Consider the following 16,501-nt stretch of genomic DNA (forward strand, 5'->3'; position numbering starts at 1 on the left):
GGTCTGGATGAATGGAAAAGCTTTGAGAATTTGGAACAGGCTCAGTTGACCCAACTCAATGATTTTTTTCCAGATTTTTGGTTCATGAAAAATTCTCAGTATTTTGACTTTTTTTCTCCTGGATTTGCGACGAGAAATTTAAAAAAAAATCTCATAAATTCTGATGAAAACTTTCCCCTGACCAGCTCTCGTCCTGACCTGCAGCCCCCATGTTAGTCTAGCCCAGGACCCTGCAAATCTGCCAGTAACCCCCAAGGCTGGCCTAAAGCACCTCTGCCAGGCCAGCCGTGCATACGAGCTTGCACAAGTCTGGAAGTGCACATCTATCCTGTGTTGTCTGCTATGCATGCTGTGTCCATGCGTGGATATTTTTGCCGCTTGTGACAGGTCACCACTGTTGCAACCACTGGGGGACATTTACCCCCTCAGAGCATGTCTGTGTGACCTGATGCTTCCAACAGCATCCGCACTACAGCGTATAGTCTTCACTAGTGCTCCCGGTACTGCATTTGCTGGTGAAGTTATAGTGGTGAGGACAGCGTAGCATCAATTCCCTGTTGCACAGAAGCCCTGAACCTCATGTGAGAAAGGACCTAGGACCTCAGGTACCTGCCATTGCAAAACTCCTTATTGTCTATCTCTCCTCGGCTTTTTTCTTTTCCTTTTATTTTCTGGGCACCCGCTGATAAAACAAGCCTCAACTCATGCATCTTTGGTGGCTTCCCTAATGATGCGCAAGGTTCTGGTGGTGCAAACCCGGAATGTCTCCAGCAAACCCACACAGTGGTGGTGCTGGCCCATTGGAGGCCCTGAGAAATAATAGTTTTTTTTTGCCCCCCCAACACATAATAAAAAGCCAATAGGGGGCCTCTTGGAGCTGCTAAGCGATTGCTTAATCTGTTTATGCCTAGTGCCAGCTCTGGGTTCACCCCAGTATAACTTAGACCAGCCTGATAGTTGCATTTCTTGCTCTCTCTGGGTGGATCCTGGGTGAGTTCATGAGGCTGCCGCCCCCCTCTGGTATTTTTGCCAGGTGCTTCTCCAAATGGCCGGTCTCCATGCTTCTTGGAGCTGGGCCGGTGCATTTGATTACCCCTCTCTGGCTTTGAAAGAGTTAACTAGGTGCGGCAGGGTGGAGGGAGCAGGTGTTGGCCTGGCTCTGTCGTAGCCCCACCCCTCCCGAGGCCCGTAGCCAGTCGGTGCTCCAGACATGGGATCCCCGCCCCCTGATGGTGAGGTATATAAGCCTGCACACACCCCACTCAGCTCTCAGCCTCCAGAGCCTGTCCTTCAGCTGCTGAGCTTGCTCAACCAGCGTTTCCTGTCTTCCTCCACTAGCCTCTCCAAAATGTCTGTCAGAATAACCAAAAATACCTACAGGAGCACCACCTCTGCTCCCACTCGCTCCTTCAGCAGCCGTTCCTACACAGCTGGCCCCGTGGGCAGCACCAGGATAAGCTCGACCTACTCCAGCTATGGTGGGAGCAGGTATGGAGGAGGCAGCATGCGGGGACCATCGGTGGGCTACGGACTCGGTGCCGGGGGTGGCATCGCCGCCGTCAGCGTCAATCAGACCCTGTTGTCACCCCTCAACCTGGAGATCGACCCTACCCTCCAGCACGTGCGGAAGCAGGAGAAGGAGCAGATCAAGACCCTCAACGACAAATTCGCCTCCTTCATTGACAAGGTGAGTCCTGGCACCGTCCGGGTGCAGCTGGCATCCGCAGAGCCGGGTTGGCAGGGAGAGAAGTGGGTGTGTTCCTTGGGGATGGGCAGAAGTCAACCAGACTTGTCCTGTTGCTGTAACACCTGTAGGCTGGAAGGAGAGAGCAGATTCCAGACTCGGTTACGCCCCATGCCACCCACAGTGACTTGAGTAGGGTACAGGGGTGTGTGCAGTAAACATCTCGGGGTCTCTCCGCCACGTAGCATATAAGGGGAGCAGTGATCTGCCAGCCAATATCCCTGCAATCGGAGGGGAATCTGAACAGCTCTGTAGCCAGATCAGATCCCTCTGAGCCACTCCTGAGCCAAAGGCTCCTCCTACAGGTGCATGAGAACATGGAGAAAAATTTCCTCTGCTTGTCTTAGTTACAAAGATTTCCGGTCACTGCACTACCTGGTGGGTTGAAAAAGCCCCTCGCCCAGAGGTGGGGGAGCAGAATGGAGAGGAGGCCCAGAGGTTCCCCATTGGGACGCCTGCCAATACAGCCCCGGAGCGGCTGTCAAAAGCATAGGCACCGGAGAGCAGCTTTAGAGCTAATGGGGAAGTTGCCCGCACCTGGCGGGGAGGAAAATGTGCCACCTTGCAAAGCACCCCTGCTACAGGGCGTGGCTGGGGGGGTTCTCCATTGCTCTCAATGGGGGCTGCTGGGGGCTGAGGTCAAAATGGGGCTCCCGAGCTAAAAGTGGGGGCTGATTCCAGGTGCCCAACTTGGTGCCTGGTTTTCAGAGGGTGCCAGGCACGGGCAGCTCCCGCTGAAACCAGCGGGGGGTCAGCACCTCTGTAAATCAGGCCCCCAAAATGGAGCCACCCAAAATCTTGGGGCCGAACATACCTACAGCCGGGGAAACTCCAGAGCTGGGATGAGCCAGAGGGAACGCAATGGCTCTTTCCCATCCTCATGCGCCCGTGATACCAGCCTGGAAAAAGATGTAACCCCTGCATGCGGTAAGGCCGAGAGGGGCTGCATCAAGGCTTCTTCTCTCCTTCAGTATTTCCAAGGCCCTGCAGCACAGTGGTCCCCACTTGCAGGGGACAGGTGTTGACTTCCCTTCCCCCCTGCTTGCCCCACGGGCAGCCTGCATCTGTTCCTGTTCCACCCTCACCTGGGCTTTTGCTTCAGAGGCTAGTGCCCTTCTGCCCTTTCCCAGCGTTGGGCTTAAAAAGCTGTGTGTTTTTTGTTTTTTTTTAAATGTCGGAGGGGTAGCCGTGACAGTCTCTATCCACAAAAACAATGAGGAGTCCGGTGGCACTTTAAAGGCGAACAGATTTATTTGGGCATAAGCTTTTGTGGGTAAAAAACCCAGATTTATTTGGGCATCTGGGTTTTTTACCCACAAAAGCTTATGCCCAAATAAATCTGTTCGCCTTTAAGGTGCCACCGGAGTCCTTGTTTGCTTGTGGGTTTTTTTAAAACACACACTGGCTGCCAGCTGGAGGAAATGCTTAACTAAAGGCAATGTAACAATCTAACCTGAAAGCCTCTCCCACCACACCCATCTAGGGCAACTGTGTCGGGTTTGGATTTAAACAAACAGGTTTTATTGCCGGTTAGCAGAGGTCTGTGTTTACATCTCTTGTTATCTAAGGCTGGGCCATTGGTAGGAACAGCTGCCTCGCCCTGCCCTCCAGGAGTCCAAGGGTCCTGGCCCCTCCTTTGGCTCAAGGCCTGTTACAAATCCTCTTGTACCCCCTAGCCCAGATCATCCAGGCCAGGTGGCATCCCTTCCTCTGTACAGTGGACCACCTGGTCATCTGACGCTGGTGGCAATCCAGAGTAACTCCACTGCGCCCGATTCTTCTCCCTCTTACTAATTCGACACCATTGTTATGCCATCAGCTTCAGTGGCATTACTCCTGGTTTCCACCAGTGTGGCCAGAGGGCTGCATCATGCCCTTAGCCCGGCCACACGCTAAACTGGACAGCTTTTTGCACATGGTCCAGCAGCGTCCATGGTTCTTAGTGGGGGCCGAATGCTTTGGTAAGTCTAACCCCATGTGCTAAATCATGGGGAGTTTTGCCAGCGAGAGACCTTTACTTCAGCAGCTCTAAGTCTGCAAATAAATGCTAAAGGCATTTGTAGGCCTGTGGGCTAAATCCTGCAGTACCTGTGTAACCCACTGGGGGTGTGTGTGTGGGGGGGGCATATGTTACAGGTCTCCCCCTCCCTGTGCCCTGAGGGTATGTGTTGTGGCAGCCCCATTTAAGCAGCTTTGACTATTTAGCTCAAGCCATGGCTGCTTGCCCTTTTAGCTCAGTTCAATCCCTCATGTGTCTGTTAAGATGGCAGCTGTCACACCCACTCAAGCGAAACCCCCTTTGCGGTGAAGGGCAGTTACATCAGTGTCAATCCACTTACTCTGACTGGGCCTGTTTCTTGTCTACACTAAGGCTCCTTCACACCCCCAGCATAGGGATTGTGACTTCTCTGCTGTGGCGTATGGTAGGAGGAGTTGTGACCCTTGGGCCCTGTATAAAAGCAAGGTGGGGTGGGCTCCGGTAACTGACTAGATCAGGTGGCATTGGTGTAAACCCTGTGATGTGTCTCCGTTAGGGGTTTGCACTGAGGGAACAGTCTTGATGCAGACAAGTCCCAGCCTTTTAGACTGGTTTACCTTCACTTTTCAAGAAAATTAATACCAAGGGCCAAATCCTTCCCCTCCGTTACATAGGTGTCAATGCACAATGACTCCACTTACTTTCTCTGGCTTGTTTCTCATTTACACTGAGGCTGCTTTACACCCCCAGAGTGGGGAAAATGGGCCTTAGTGTAAATAAATCAGACGCACTTTATTGCAGTCCAGATTCTGCTCTCTGTTATACTGGTGCAAATCCAGAGTCACTCCACTGAAACTAATGGAGTGACTCTGGATTTACTTTGAGAGCAGAGTTGGGCTCAACAGGAAAAACCACTCCTTCCGATACCTAGACTCATCTCTCATTGAATTAAACGGTGCACACGTCCAAAGGCAGAATAAGTCTCTCTGGCACAGAGTCACTTACACAAGGGGAACTCTAATTGCTGTGAAGCTACTTTGGATTTATGAGTGGAGGTGGGAGCAGAATCCGGTTTGGTGAGTTCTGTAGGTCTGGTTGTCTTCTCACTTACACCTGATTCTACCGGGGAACTCCATGGGGAACTCCACTTACTTCCACGGAGATACTCCTGATTCACACGGGTGAGAGAACGATCAGGATCTAGTGGGAGGGATGGTAGGTGATTTCAGGAGCATGAGTGGGAAGAAGCTATCCATGCCCAACAGGTTGTAATTCTCCCAGCAGGAGATTCCTGCCTCCCATGGCCACTGAGCTCTGCAGGTGTAATCAGCAAGGCTCTGCTTCTCTGCCTCACCTCCCACTAGGTCCGCTTCCTGGAGCAGCAGAACAAGATGCTGGAGACCAAGTGGAACCTGCTGCAGGGCCAGAAGACCACCCGCAGCAACATGAACAGCATGTTCGAGGCCTACATCAACAACCTGCGCAGGCAGCTGGACGGCCTGGGCCAGGAGAAGCTCAAGCTGGAGGCTGAGCTGGGTAACATGCAGGGCCTGGTGGAGGACTTCAAGAATAAGTGAGTCCAACTAGGGCCAAAGCAGGGGTGGGAGGGGACACACACCTTCCCATTCCCTTCAAAAGGAAGTAGAAATCCCAGGCACACCGAGGTCTTGGATTGTACCCCAATGTTCTAACACAAGGAGGCTCTCCAAGGCTACTCCAAGGCTACGTTCATTATCAGCATGGTGCTTCCTTCAGGGCATTCACTGGATCTGGCCAGGTTATCAACACCTGCCCGGCTTGTGTGCTCCTTGCTTCTCTGCACAGAGAGCTTCTCCTGGGAGGGGATGGTTCTCAGCTGCTCTTGGTGGGGAGGGGGTGGGATGGGCATCATTAGGGGTTTTCATCCCTCACTTCACATATAAACCCCAATGCACAATCCTGTCCCACCCAACCGTTTCCCAAACACATCCTGTTTCGCCTTCCAGGTCTGGAAGGTCATTGGTGGGTGTCTGGCTAGGGGTCTCCCTGCCTCCTGGCATCCCCTAGATGAGTCCATCTGCCCCCATGATGGTAGCTACGCCTTCGTAGCATCCATCAGAGAATGACTTCCCAGCCCTGCTGCAGACCTGACAGTTTCCCCCTCCCTCAGGTACGAGGATGAAATCAACCACCGCACTGAGAAGGAGAACGAATTTGTCCTGCTGAAGAAGGTGAGTCCACAGTGCACCTGGGCTCGGCTGCGCGTTGCAGGCAAAGAGGGCTGGGGGTCTCTCTAATGGGGTCTGTGCTCTGTTCCTGCAGGATGTGGACGAGGCCTACATGAATAAGGTGGAGCTGGAGTCCCGGCTGGAAAGCCTGACTGACGAGATCAACTTCCTGAGGCAGCTGTATGACGAGGTCTGTGATGTCTCCCTTTGGCTCAGTGCTATAGCCCTGGCCTTATAAATTCCTTCCTGACCTGCAGGGGGAATCCCATTGAATAACACTGAGTTCCTGCAAAGACAAGTGTCTTCTTGCAGGAGACATGGGATTTTTAAAGGGCTGGGACTGCTTGCACATAGGGTGCATGGTGACACCCCTCTTCTCCCCTCCCCGGATAGCCAAGCCATCAAGGCATCTGCTGCTGCCCTCTGGCCCTTTGAGGTTGGTGAGTGGAAGGAGGGGGATCTCAGCCAGCTGCTGGCAACATCAGCCCCAGTGGATTCAGTGGCTGGGTCAGTCTGGGCTAGGGTTACCATTGGTCCTCCAATCTCCATCCGGGCGGATTTTTGAAATCTGAACGAATGTCTGTGATTTGGTACGATCACCCTTAGTTCTGCGCTGTCTTCAGAGCTGGGCAGCCGGAGAGCAGCGGCGGCTGCTGTACCCCCTCTCCCATTCCTCCTCCAGCTTCCCCTCCCTTCAGCAATGTCTTCTATTTGGGAACTTGAAATATGGTAACCCTAGTCTGGGAAAGGAGCCAACTGCAAGGCATTGGGAATGCTGGCGAGTGCACCGAGTTCTCCATGCTGACAGATGATCCTTATGCTTACCCACACCCAGGAGCTGCGTGAGCTGCAGTCCCAGGTCTCTGACACCTCTGTGGTCCTGACCATCGACAACAACCGCAAGCTGGACCTGGACGGCATCATCGCGGAGGTTAGAGCGCAGTACGAGGAGATGGCCAACAGGAGCCGGGCGGAGGCTGAGAACATGTATAAGATCAAGGTGAGTTGCCCATCTGTCCCACAGAGCTGCTGGGGCTGCAGCCAGCCTGGTCTCTGAGCTGACGCGGGCGGGTTAGGGCGTGAGGCACTGCCCATGGGAACGTCTGCTAGGTGGCAGCTGTCCCATTCCTTCCCTCCAGCTGGTGAGCTGAGCACATGAAATATCCCCGGCAGGAGAAGCCTTCCTTAGCAGGCATTGCAGATGCATGCGTAACTCTCCAATGCAGTGGGACTCATTGACCCCCTCTAGTGGCTGGAGTCACAGTTCAGGGCAACTGCACCTGTGTTCCCCTTTTGTGGTCCAGCAAGGACACCTGCTCTTAAACTCCCGGATCCTCAGCCGTCCCCTCTTTTGGGCGGAGAACCCCGTCTCTCTCCCTCCTAACTGGGGTTATCCAAGGCTGCCCAGGGCCCTGCCTACCCTCAGAACACTTTCCCATGTCTCCTCCCAGAAGAAGTTACAGCCAATCCCCCAATAATACATCAGCTTTGCACTTAATACAATGGACTCCAAAGAGACTTAAGCTCAGCTGAATAAAGCTTTTCAAGGCTATTATGGGGATTACCGTATCCGCCACAGCTGGGTCACACGTTCTGAGAGTCTCAGGCCGCAAGGAACCACTGTCTGTCCTTCCTGCGTACCCTAGGCCATAGCCTTTCCCCGCAGGAAGCCTGCTACAGCCTTGGCTTCATAGACCTACCTTCTCTAAAATGGGGCACAAACAACCTAACGCTGAAATCTGAGGCTGTAGAATCGTCTCCTGGGGGAAGCTCCATAACTTGGGAACATTTGAAACCAGACTGGATGATACAAGCCATATTCTAGCATAAGGAACAAACCTGTCCTGGCAAGAAGATGGGACTTACATAGACAGTTGCTAGAATGCAGTCCACATAGACATGAAAGCCCAGGCCTGAATTTCCTTGTCTATCTAAGATCCTCCAAAGTTTCAATACATTTATCCTCACCACATCTCTGGGAGGCAAGGCAGGGCTGTCATCCCTCTTTCATAGATGGGAAACTGAAGCACAGAGGGGCTGAATGGCAAGCCAGGAACTGGATCCAGGTCTCTCGTCAGTGCCCTACCCATTGGACCAGACTTCCCTTCCCTTTGATTGTCCCAGGTGGAAGCCTCACTTCCAAGGAATGGCAAGTGCTTCTGACGCGCCGTTGGTGCTTGCCACCTTCCCCTGGCAGTCCAGCCTTGGGCTCCCATGCAGCTCATGCATCATTCCAATCCAGACCAGAAGCACCCCATTGTTAGTTCTGTCCCGAGCAGCCTCTCGCACCTCCCAATCAGCCCTACCTGCAGGACCGGTGCTGTTCCACCCCGGAGCAGCTGTCTCTAATCCTGCGGTGGTTTTGCAATGTGCACTCTGAGTCTTTGCACAGAGAGATTCCACACTGGTTCCTCCGCCCCTGGAAGCTGGGATGACACCCTTAGCTGCAGAGCTGACTGCAATTTGCATAGCCATATACACAGGGCTTTCTAAGCAGCACTATTACGTGGTTTTCATTCTGATTTCCTTCTGGCTTCCCTTCCTGACCCATGGAATTTAATCCAGCCTTGCAAAATCCCATTTCCTCCTGGGAGGAGGATTTGACTGAAGGGGAAGTGAAATGCCACCAGTCTCTTCATTTGCAATCTCTGAACCAGGCCTGGTGAATTTTCCGGGCAAATTTGCAAGGCTGATTAAAGCTGTTAAAAATGGAGCCTTCCAGAGCTGGGACAATTGTGACAGGACCCCTGGTTTATACTGTTTCCCTGGTGGTGAAGAGCCAGGATTCAGCTGTAATGATAAGGGGATTCCTTTATTGAGACTGCTGGACACAGACTAACCCTGGGTGTCTCTCTAGCTCCCAGCCTGGGCTGCCATCTCTCCCCACACAGGATCTCCCTAAATCCTGGCCTGGATCCTGCACTCACGGAAGTGGGACAGCTGATGACACTGTGCGCTCTGTTTTGAATTCTTTGTCTCTCTCCTTCTCACGCAGTACGAGGAGATCCAGGCGGTGGCGGGGAAGCACGGGGATGACCTCCGTACCACCAAGACCGAGATCAATGAGCTCAGCAGGATGATCCAACGGCTACAGTCGGAGATTGATTCTCTGAAAGGCCAGGTCAGAGAAACAACCGCTGACTTCTCCAGAATTGCACCAGACCCTTGGTTTCTCCTTTTGCAGTTATTTGGGGGCACGGGACCTGCCCCCGGAGACCTGGGGAAAGGATTCCCTCTTACGATTCTTAGCTTGCCAGTCTACAGATCCCTTTCAATCCACCTCGTAGATCTTGGTTTACAACTGCAGCTATGGGGCAACACAGCCCCATTCTCTAGTGTAGGTGGGGAATTTCCCATGTGCCCCTCAACCTGTGGGCAGCACAACTGTGGTTTGAAGGCATAGTTAATATCTGTGTCTCTGGACCAGTTTTTCAGCTGGCATAATCAATACAGCACCACAGAAGTCAAGCTCTGTCTTGACTAGACAGCAAATGTGAAAAATCAGAACAGGGGGTGGGGGGGTCATAGGAGCCTATATTAGAAAGAGCCCAAAATCAGGACATCTGGTCACCCTATCTCTGCCTATTTACTTCAGCTGATGATCTGGCTTTTCTTTCTCTTTAATCTCACTGACTCTTGTCGCTGTAATCAATCAATCTCTCTCTCTCTTCTCCCCCCCCCCCCCTAGTTTCTTTTGCAGCTCTCGGGACTTTAGCAGCTGAGCACCTCACCAATCCCACAGGTCGCCCTGCACTGCAGAATGGGGCAGTGCTTAGAAACAGGATCAGGGGGCATGTGTTGTGACAGTGACATGCTTGCAGCCATGGTGTAGACAGGAGTCTGCTTCCCTTTCTTCCTGAGGGATTTTCACTTCCCTGCTCCCCAGTCTCCTTTGGAGAAGCCTGTATGATGGGAGAAAGCAAAATCTGAATAGGATGCAAGAGCTCAGGGCTGGTCTATATTTTCCATCCGTTGGTGCAGACTATCTGCCATGGGTGCAAAGCAGGGCATGGACCCACGTAGTTTACTCTGGTTTGAAATGGGGGTAAACTGCCCAGTTGCAAGCCCCTGCTTGGCCTGGGTGTAGTGCATCTACATTGGGAGTTTGCATTGGTGCAAAAATTTAGACCAGCCCTTAGTGTGTTGGATGTATAATGCCCCAGCAGATTTCTCCTGGGAGCTTCACCCTCCTCCTCTGATAAGGATACTGGGAGAGGCCCCTGTTCTGGGAGAAACCATCTAATGCTCCCCATCTTTCCTCCTCTTCTCCCCCTACCCCCCCCCCCCCCCAGCGTGCCAGCTTGGAAGCAGCCATTACTGAGGCCGAGGAGCGTGGCGAGATGGCCATCAAAGATGCCAACGCCAAGCTGGCTGAGCTGGAGGCTGCCCTGCAGAGAGCCAAGCAGGACATGGCCCACCAGCTGCGGGAGTACCAGGAGCTGATGAACGTCAAGCTGGCGCTGGATATAGAGATCGCCACCTACAGGAAGTTGCTGGAAGGAGAGGAGAGCAGGTGGGTGTGGGAGGCCGGCATCGTGTGTCATGATTGGACGGCTTCTCCCTCTCTCCGGAGGGAGGACCAGTGAGAGAACTGAGGACAATAGACCCTCCCCGGGGGCTGGAACTTGGCTCCAATGTGGTGCACGTCTGTCTCGGAGCAAGGTCTGTAGATGAACCCCTTGTGTGCTGAGCCTTGCTGACTTCTGAGTGCTTCAGGATTCGGGTGATGTGATTTTTACAGGGACAGTCCTGATATTCGGGGCTTTGTCTTATATGGGCACCTATTACCCCCCTCCTGTCCCAATTTTTCACACTTGCTCTCTGGTCACCCTAATCAGGATGTCCTGTTAGTGCCCGCTTTCCAAAGAGCACCCTCAGTTGCTGGCCCTGTAAGGGGCTTCTTTGTACATCCACCATCACTACAGCCTCCCTTCAGACCTCAGTTTTTCAGGGTGACTCCTGCGAATAATCCAAGTAATTGAGTCACAGGCAGACGGAGCTTAGTTATGTGGGGGGCGGGCCCGTTAAGTGGGCTACTGCAGTCCCATGTTCGTCTGTCTAGCGCATCCATTGGTGCCTCCTCGATGATGGTGTCCGCACACGGATGCGGAGTCAGCCCTGCTGCAGCGTGTCAGGCAAAGGCCCTGTCGGCAGCTGTGTGAGGACGGGGGGAGGGAGCTCGGGGCAGAGAGGCTGGGATGTAACTCGGCTCCTAGCAGCGAGTCGGCACAGTGCAGCCAGGGCCGTGAATTCTGAGATGCAGCGGGGGCAGTGTTTCCTAGTGATCAAACCCTTTCCACACACTCACCCATTTTCCCGTACCGGGATATCCCTCCCCCCATCGCATTTCACAATACGGAAATAGCAGGCTGGTCACGACCCCCTGACATCTGTTTGCAGCGCAGCCCCCTGCTCGAGACCCCCTTGTCTATATAGTCAGGAGCCAGGAACGCCTGGGTTTTAGTCCTGCCTGTGCTGACTCACTGGGTGGCCTTAGCTAGGTAAGTGGATAATCTGCAAAGCAAGGGTAATGATATTAGTAACAAACCCTCTGCTTAGGGCTTCACTCTTGTAAACTTCTGGCAGGCTGCAGATGCTCAAACGTTCCCAGGGGCAGCCAGGATAGAACCTGGATCCTTCTGCTTCAAAAGTAACAGGGCCTTATCAATAGAGCTAAAGGAGAATCTCTGCTGTTTAGCTGTATTGGGTCTATGACGCACAGATGAGCTGTTCTGATGCCACATTGGCAGTGGCTTACCCATTCCACGCCGCCCTACATTTGTCCTTCTCTGTGCCCCATCCCCATTCGACACCGTCCGGGCACTGATAAGTCGTGTGCCTCTCTTCTGCTTGGCAGGCTGGAGTCCGGGATGCAAAACATGAGCATTCAGACCAAGATGACTGGCTATTCAGGTAAATGCATTTCATTTTGGGGGTGGGGGTTGGTAATGTGGGGCAGCAGGGCAGCACTCCGAGCTGGGGCAGAATCCGGCCCCCCCACCACCCATGGTGAGGGTGGACTCTGCTACTCGGCAGGAGTTTGACACATATTGGGAGAGCAGAACCACAGAGCCAGGGTCGGGGCTTGGGGAGGAGAAACTGGCCCCTTGCAACTCACTGAGGGTCCTAATTTTCACTGACTTCAGCGGGAGCTGAGGGTACTCTGCACCTAGCAGAGCTGGGCCTGGTCCACCTTCCCCATGGTCGCTCAGTCTTACCGGCACCGAACCAGATGCGTTGGGGGGGTGATTCTTGCTCTGCAGCAGTGGGGATATGTGGGGGCGAGGGAAGGGAAGAGGCAGACAGAACATGCCTAAGCCCTAGCAGTGGGATGGTTTCTAGTGCCAGGGGCTTCTTTTTCCAAGGCTGAGCTCCTGACCTAAAGATGAGGGAAGGAATCATTGCAGGGTTAGATGCGCTGTAATGACATCCCTTTCTGCTTTTATAACGCGGTGTTTGCGAGAGGCTGACTCATCCTGCCCATGCTCTCTCTGTCCTGGGGGAATCCAGTTAACGATTCAGGACCATAGGTTGCCTTCACTCCGTCCTGGCAGCACCTAGCCTAGGATTTCGCCTCCCCGGCTTGGTTCTGAAGTACAGAGCTGCACAGCTGACTCAACTGTAGGAGAGATCTGGGCCAGGTTTTGTAGCAGAGATCAAGCATTGTAGCCTTCCAGGGTCCGTAGTGCTCGGGCCCACAGGATGTGGGTTGAGCCATCCATGCGGTCAGCATTGCCGTTGGCTGGGGAGTCACCAGCACATCCTGTGTGGTCTTACTGGTCCTCTGTCTCTCTCCTCCTGTCCAGGTGGGCTTGGCAGCGCATACGGTGGTTATGGGGGAGGATACAGCAGCTCATACTCGAGTGGCGGCTACTCCCTGAATTCACCCACACTGGAGAGCTCGGCTCTTGCCAGGTCAAAGGCCATCGTGATCAAGAAAATTGAGACCAAGGACGGGAGACTGGTGTCCGAGACCTCCAACGTCCTGTCCAACTGAGCAGCCACCAGATGAGCCTCCACAGCTTAAAAGTACCTTAAGAGATGAGCCTTTCCTGATCAGCTGGGCCACTCGGACTCTGGGGGAGACTGGGACAAGGGCTGGAGCCCAGGATCCCCCCCCCCCCCTCCAAACCCAGCAGCGTTTGCAAATTCTCTTGTGGTAATCGATGAGTCGTCTGATGCCCCAGATGCTCCCCCTGCCTGTCCCTCTCCTTCACGCATGAGGAGGAGGAGCTGAGAACCCACCCATTAGAGTCCAGATGGCCAGGTTTCCATCCCTTGCTCCTTTCTCTTTCCCTTGCTGCTCCATCCAGCACAGTCTCCACTTGGAAGACTGGCTCAGGCCTGGACCAAGCATTTTAATCGGTGTCTCCCAGAGCTCTTAGATGCAGAGAGTCACAAATGCGCCCCGTGGTGCGAGCCCTGTGTGGGCACAGACTTTCTCTTTTCTGGGGGTGTGCGACCCCCCCTTCCCCCACTCCACCCCTTCCATGAGGCTCCACCCCCACCGTGCCAATATTCCAACTCCTTTCCCAAATCCCCGCCTCCTCCCCTGAGTACGTCATGTTCCTGCTCCTCCCCACCCCTCCTGGAGCGTGCTAATGCTGCCAAACAGTTGTTTGGCGGCGGCCGGGCAGGAAACGCTGAGAGGTAGGCAGAGGAGCGGGGACGTGGCGCACTCAGGGGAGGAGGAGGTGGGGCGGGGGGGTGAGGGGAGCTTGGCTGCCAGTGGGTGCACAGCACCCACTAATTTTTCCCCTTGGGTGCTCCAACCCTGGAGCACCCACAGAGTCGGCGGTTATGGCCAGAATGCCAACAATGTGGCATCATAACGTCCCTGCGGCATGATACCAGCCTTACTCATTGGTCTGGGCCCCAGCATCCCCAGGCTCTGAGGTTGTTGGAAAATGGGGTCTTGATTATTACAAAAGGCCTCAATCTCATGGCAGTGGTCCCCAAACTGTGAGGTGTACCCCCCCCCCCCAGAAGGGGTGGGGAGGGAGTGCTCCCCAGCCCCGTTCTGCCCCCGGCTCCATTCCAGCCCTGCCCCCAGCTGCAGTTCTGGCCTCGGCCCCCAACTGTGGCCCCACTCCCGGCCACAGCCCCTGACCGCAGGCTCACTTCTGGATGCAGCTCCTGGGGGGCCGCAAACCAAGTAAGGAGGTGGGGTCCAAGTTTGGGGACCATCGTCTTACGGCCACATAATGCCAGGACCTTAACAGTCAGTCCACTGCTTTGTGGCTCTCTTCATTGCCATAACATGAGATCTCCTTCTCTCTGGGTGGCTGGGAGGGAGGAAACGGGTGGTTCCCCCCCTCCCTCCCCCCCAGCTATCTGGGGGAGGCAATGGTTGGGGGAAGTTGCCAGTTCTGTTCCCAGTGGGTCAGCAATCCAGGCTCCTCTCCAGCTTGGGCATCCCCGGTTCAATGCTTGCTCAGCACAACTGATGGTGGAACTAAAGCACTGAGGCCAACTCTGTGAAATGTGTGATTCTTCCTTTCTCTTCCACCCCCTCAACTGCCTTGTGTGCGGGGGGGGGGAGGGGGTGTTGACATTAAGCAACATTATCTCTCTCTTTCCTCCTTCTGCAGTACAATGTTCAGATGCTAGAGACTGAAGCTGTGTGTTGTGGCCTTTCTCATGGAGAGCCGTACCATCTCCATTTCCTCAATAAAGCTGTTATTGATAACGGCGGTGTCTGTCTTGTGTCCCGTGCTAACTTTTGCTGAGAGATGTCTGCGTTCTGTTCTCCTGGTGATATGGAATCAGCCCTTGTCTTCCTCTTGCCTGACTGCAGGAAGACCAAAGGAGGCACAGAACTGAAGCTTGCCAGGCGAATGCATCAATATGGCCCTTTTTTCTTTTTTTTTTTAGAAACAAATGGGAAAAAGTTTTGAAAAATGTTTAAGAATGTCAAAACCTTTCGATTGCGGGGTTTGAAATGGTTTTCCCATTTGAAATTTTAGTCGTTTAGTTTAGTTTTAGTTTTTTTAAGGTCACAATCAAAACATTTGGAAAGTATCAAAGCAAAATGTTTCAGCTGACCTGAACTAAACATTATTCATGATCCAGTCATCTGAAATTTTCAAGGGTTTTGACTTTTTGTCCCAATTCAGGATGGGGGAAATTTTTTTTGAACTCTTGAAAATCTCATGAAAGGGGAAACCTGTTTCCAGCTCTCCCCATTGTGCTAGGCCCTGTACAAACCCAAAATAAAGAGATGTCCCTTGAGCCAAAAAGCTGACAGTCTAAAGGTAATTTATTTAAGTTGACACTTAACCTCCCATTTCACAAAGTTGATGCTGCGTGTCCCCACTATAGAATCATAGAATATCAGGGTTGGAAGGGACCTCAGGAGGTCATCTAGTCCAACCCCCTGCTCAAAGCAGGACCAACCCCAACTAAATCATCCCAGCCAGGGCTTTGTCAAGCCTGACCTTAAAAACTTCTAAGGAAGGGGATTCCACCACCTCCCTAGGTAACGCATTCAAGTGTTTCACCACCCTCGCAGTGAAAAAGTTTTTCCTAATATCCAACCTAGACCTCCCCCACTGCAAGTTGAGACCATTGCTCCTTGTTCTGTCATCTGCTACCACTGACAACAGCCGAGCTCCGTCCTCTTTGAAGCAGCCTTCAACTACCTGAAAGGGGGTTATCAAATCCCCCCTCCCTCTTCTGCACATTCCGCTGGCGGAGTGCATCCTCAGGACTATGGCTAGCATGGCCTCACGGAGCGATTCACTGTGGGCAGCTATCCCACAGTTCCTGCTGCCGACTGGAATTCTGGGTTAGGCCCCCAATGCCTGATGGGACAAAAACATTTCCGTGGGTGGTTTTGGGTCCATGTCACCCTCCCATGATGCACTTGCCTCTTTCCTCCATCTCCAAAAGCAACAACAAACAATCATTTTCATGCCTAAGCCTGGGTTACCTGTGCAGATGCCATACCATTACAAGCATGGACCCCGCTCAGCTGTACACTGTTGTGAGCATCGCAAGCACTTCCCGCATCAGCCTGTGGTATTTGCAGAGCCTAGCCAGGAGCCGCCACGTGGAACAATGTGATGCCATGCAAATAGCCATGCAGGAAGCCATAGAATGGAGCAATTTGCACACGCAGGCGGTGGCAGGTGGGCTTGTTGACGTGGTGGAACGCCGCTTCTGGGCCCGGGAAACAAGCACAGACAGGTGGGACCGCATCATGATGTAGGTATGGGATGAGGAGCAGGGGCTGCATAACTTTCAAATGCGTAAGACCACTTTCATAGAACTTTGCAAATTGCTTTCCCCAGTCCTGAAGTGACGAAATACCAAAATGGGACCTGTTCTGACAGTTGAGAAGTGTAAGCCTCCATGCATTCAGCTGGGCCCTGTCAGTCTTGGAGGAACGCATCAAATTGCAGAACATGTCTTCCCTTGTCCCCTTTTTTCACCTTCTAATCTGGGACAGCCTTTGTGCTGGTGTGGAGGGAGCACCCGCAGACAAGGTTGCAGCTGCAAGGAAAAAAACCCCACCAGGGTAGCCTTACAGAACATATATGGTTGAAAACAGGTTAACTCTTGCAATGAACG

The 16,501-nt window shown here is 53.3% G+C and overlaps 1 protein-coding gene across 1 annotated transcript; it reads left to right on the top strand.

Annotated features, from left to right (window-relative positions):
• Positions 1–1,267: 1,267 nt before the first annotated feature.
• Positions 1,268–14,618, top strand: KRT8 (keratin 8). Its single transcript, XM_073318533.2, has 9 exons — positions 1,268–1,687; positions 5,087–5,295; positions 5,872–5,932; positions 6,024–6,119; positions 6,765–6,929; positions 8,925–9,050; positions 10,222–10,442; positions 11,787–11,842; positions 12,736–14,618. The coding sequence occupies exons 1-9, from the start codon at positions 1,349–1,351 to the stop codon at positions 12,924–12,926; spliced, it is 1,464 nt and encodes a 487-aa protein (XP_073174634.1). The 5' UTR covers positions 1,268–1,348; the 3' UTR covers positions 12,927–14,618.
• The last annotated feature ends 1,883 nt before the right edge of the window (positions 14,619–16,501 follow it).

The sequence above is a fragment of the Lepidochelys kempii genome, chromosome 20 (genome assembly GCF_965140285.1).
Source record: "Lepidochelys kempii isolate rLepKem1 chromosome 20, rLepKem1.hap1, whole genome shotgun sequence".
NCBI lineage: Eukaryota > Metazoa > Chordata > Testudines > Cheloniidae > Lepidochelys > Lepidochelys kempii.

What these genes read in the sequence shown, in the direction of transcription:
- KRT8 (XM_073318533.2), top strand. Translation starts at nt 1,349, where the DNA reads ATGTCTGTCAGAATAACCAAAAATACCTACAGGAGCACCACCTCTGCT. An exon ending in GTGGAGGACTTCAAGAATAA is followed by an intron (nt 5,296 to 5,871) that starts GTGAGTCCAACT and finishes CCCCTCCCTCAG; the next exon opens with GTACGAGGATGAAATCAACC. An exon ending in CTGGAAGGAGAGGAGAGCAG is followed by an intron (nt 10,443 to 11,786) that starts GTGGGTGTGGGA and finishes TCTGCTTGGCAG; the next exon opens with GCTGGAGTCCGGGATGCAAA.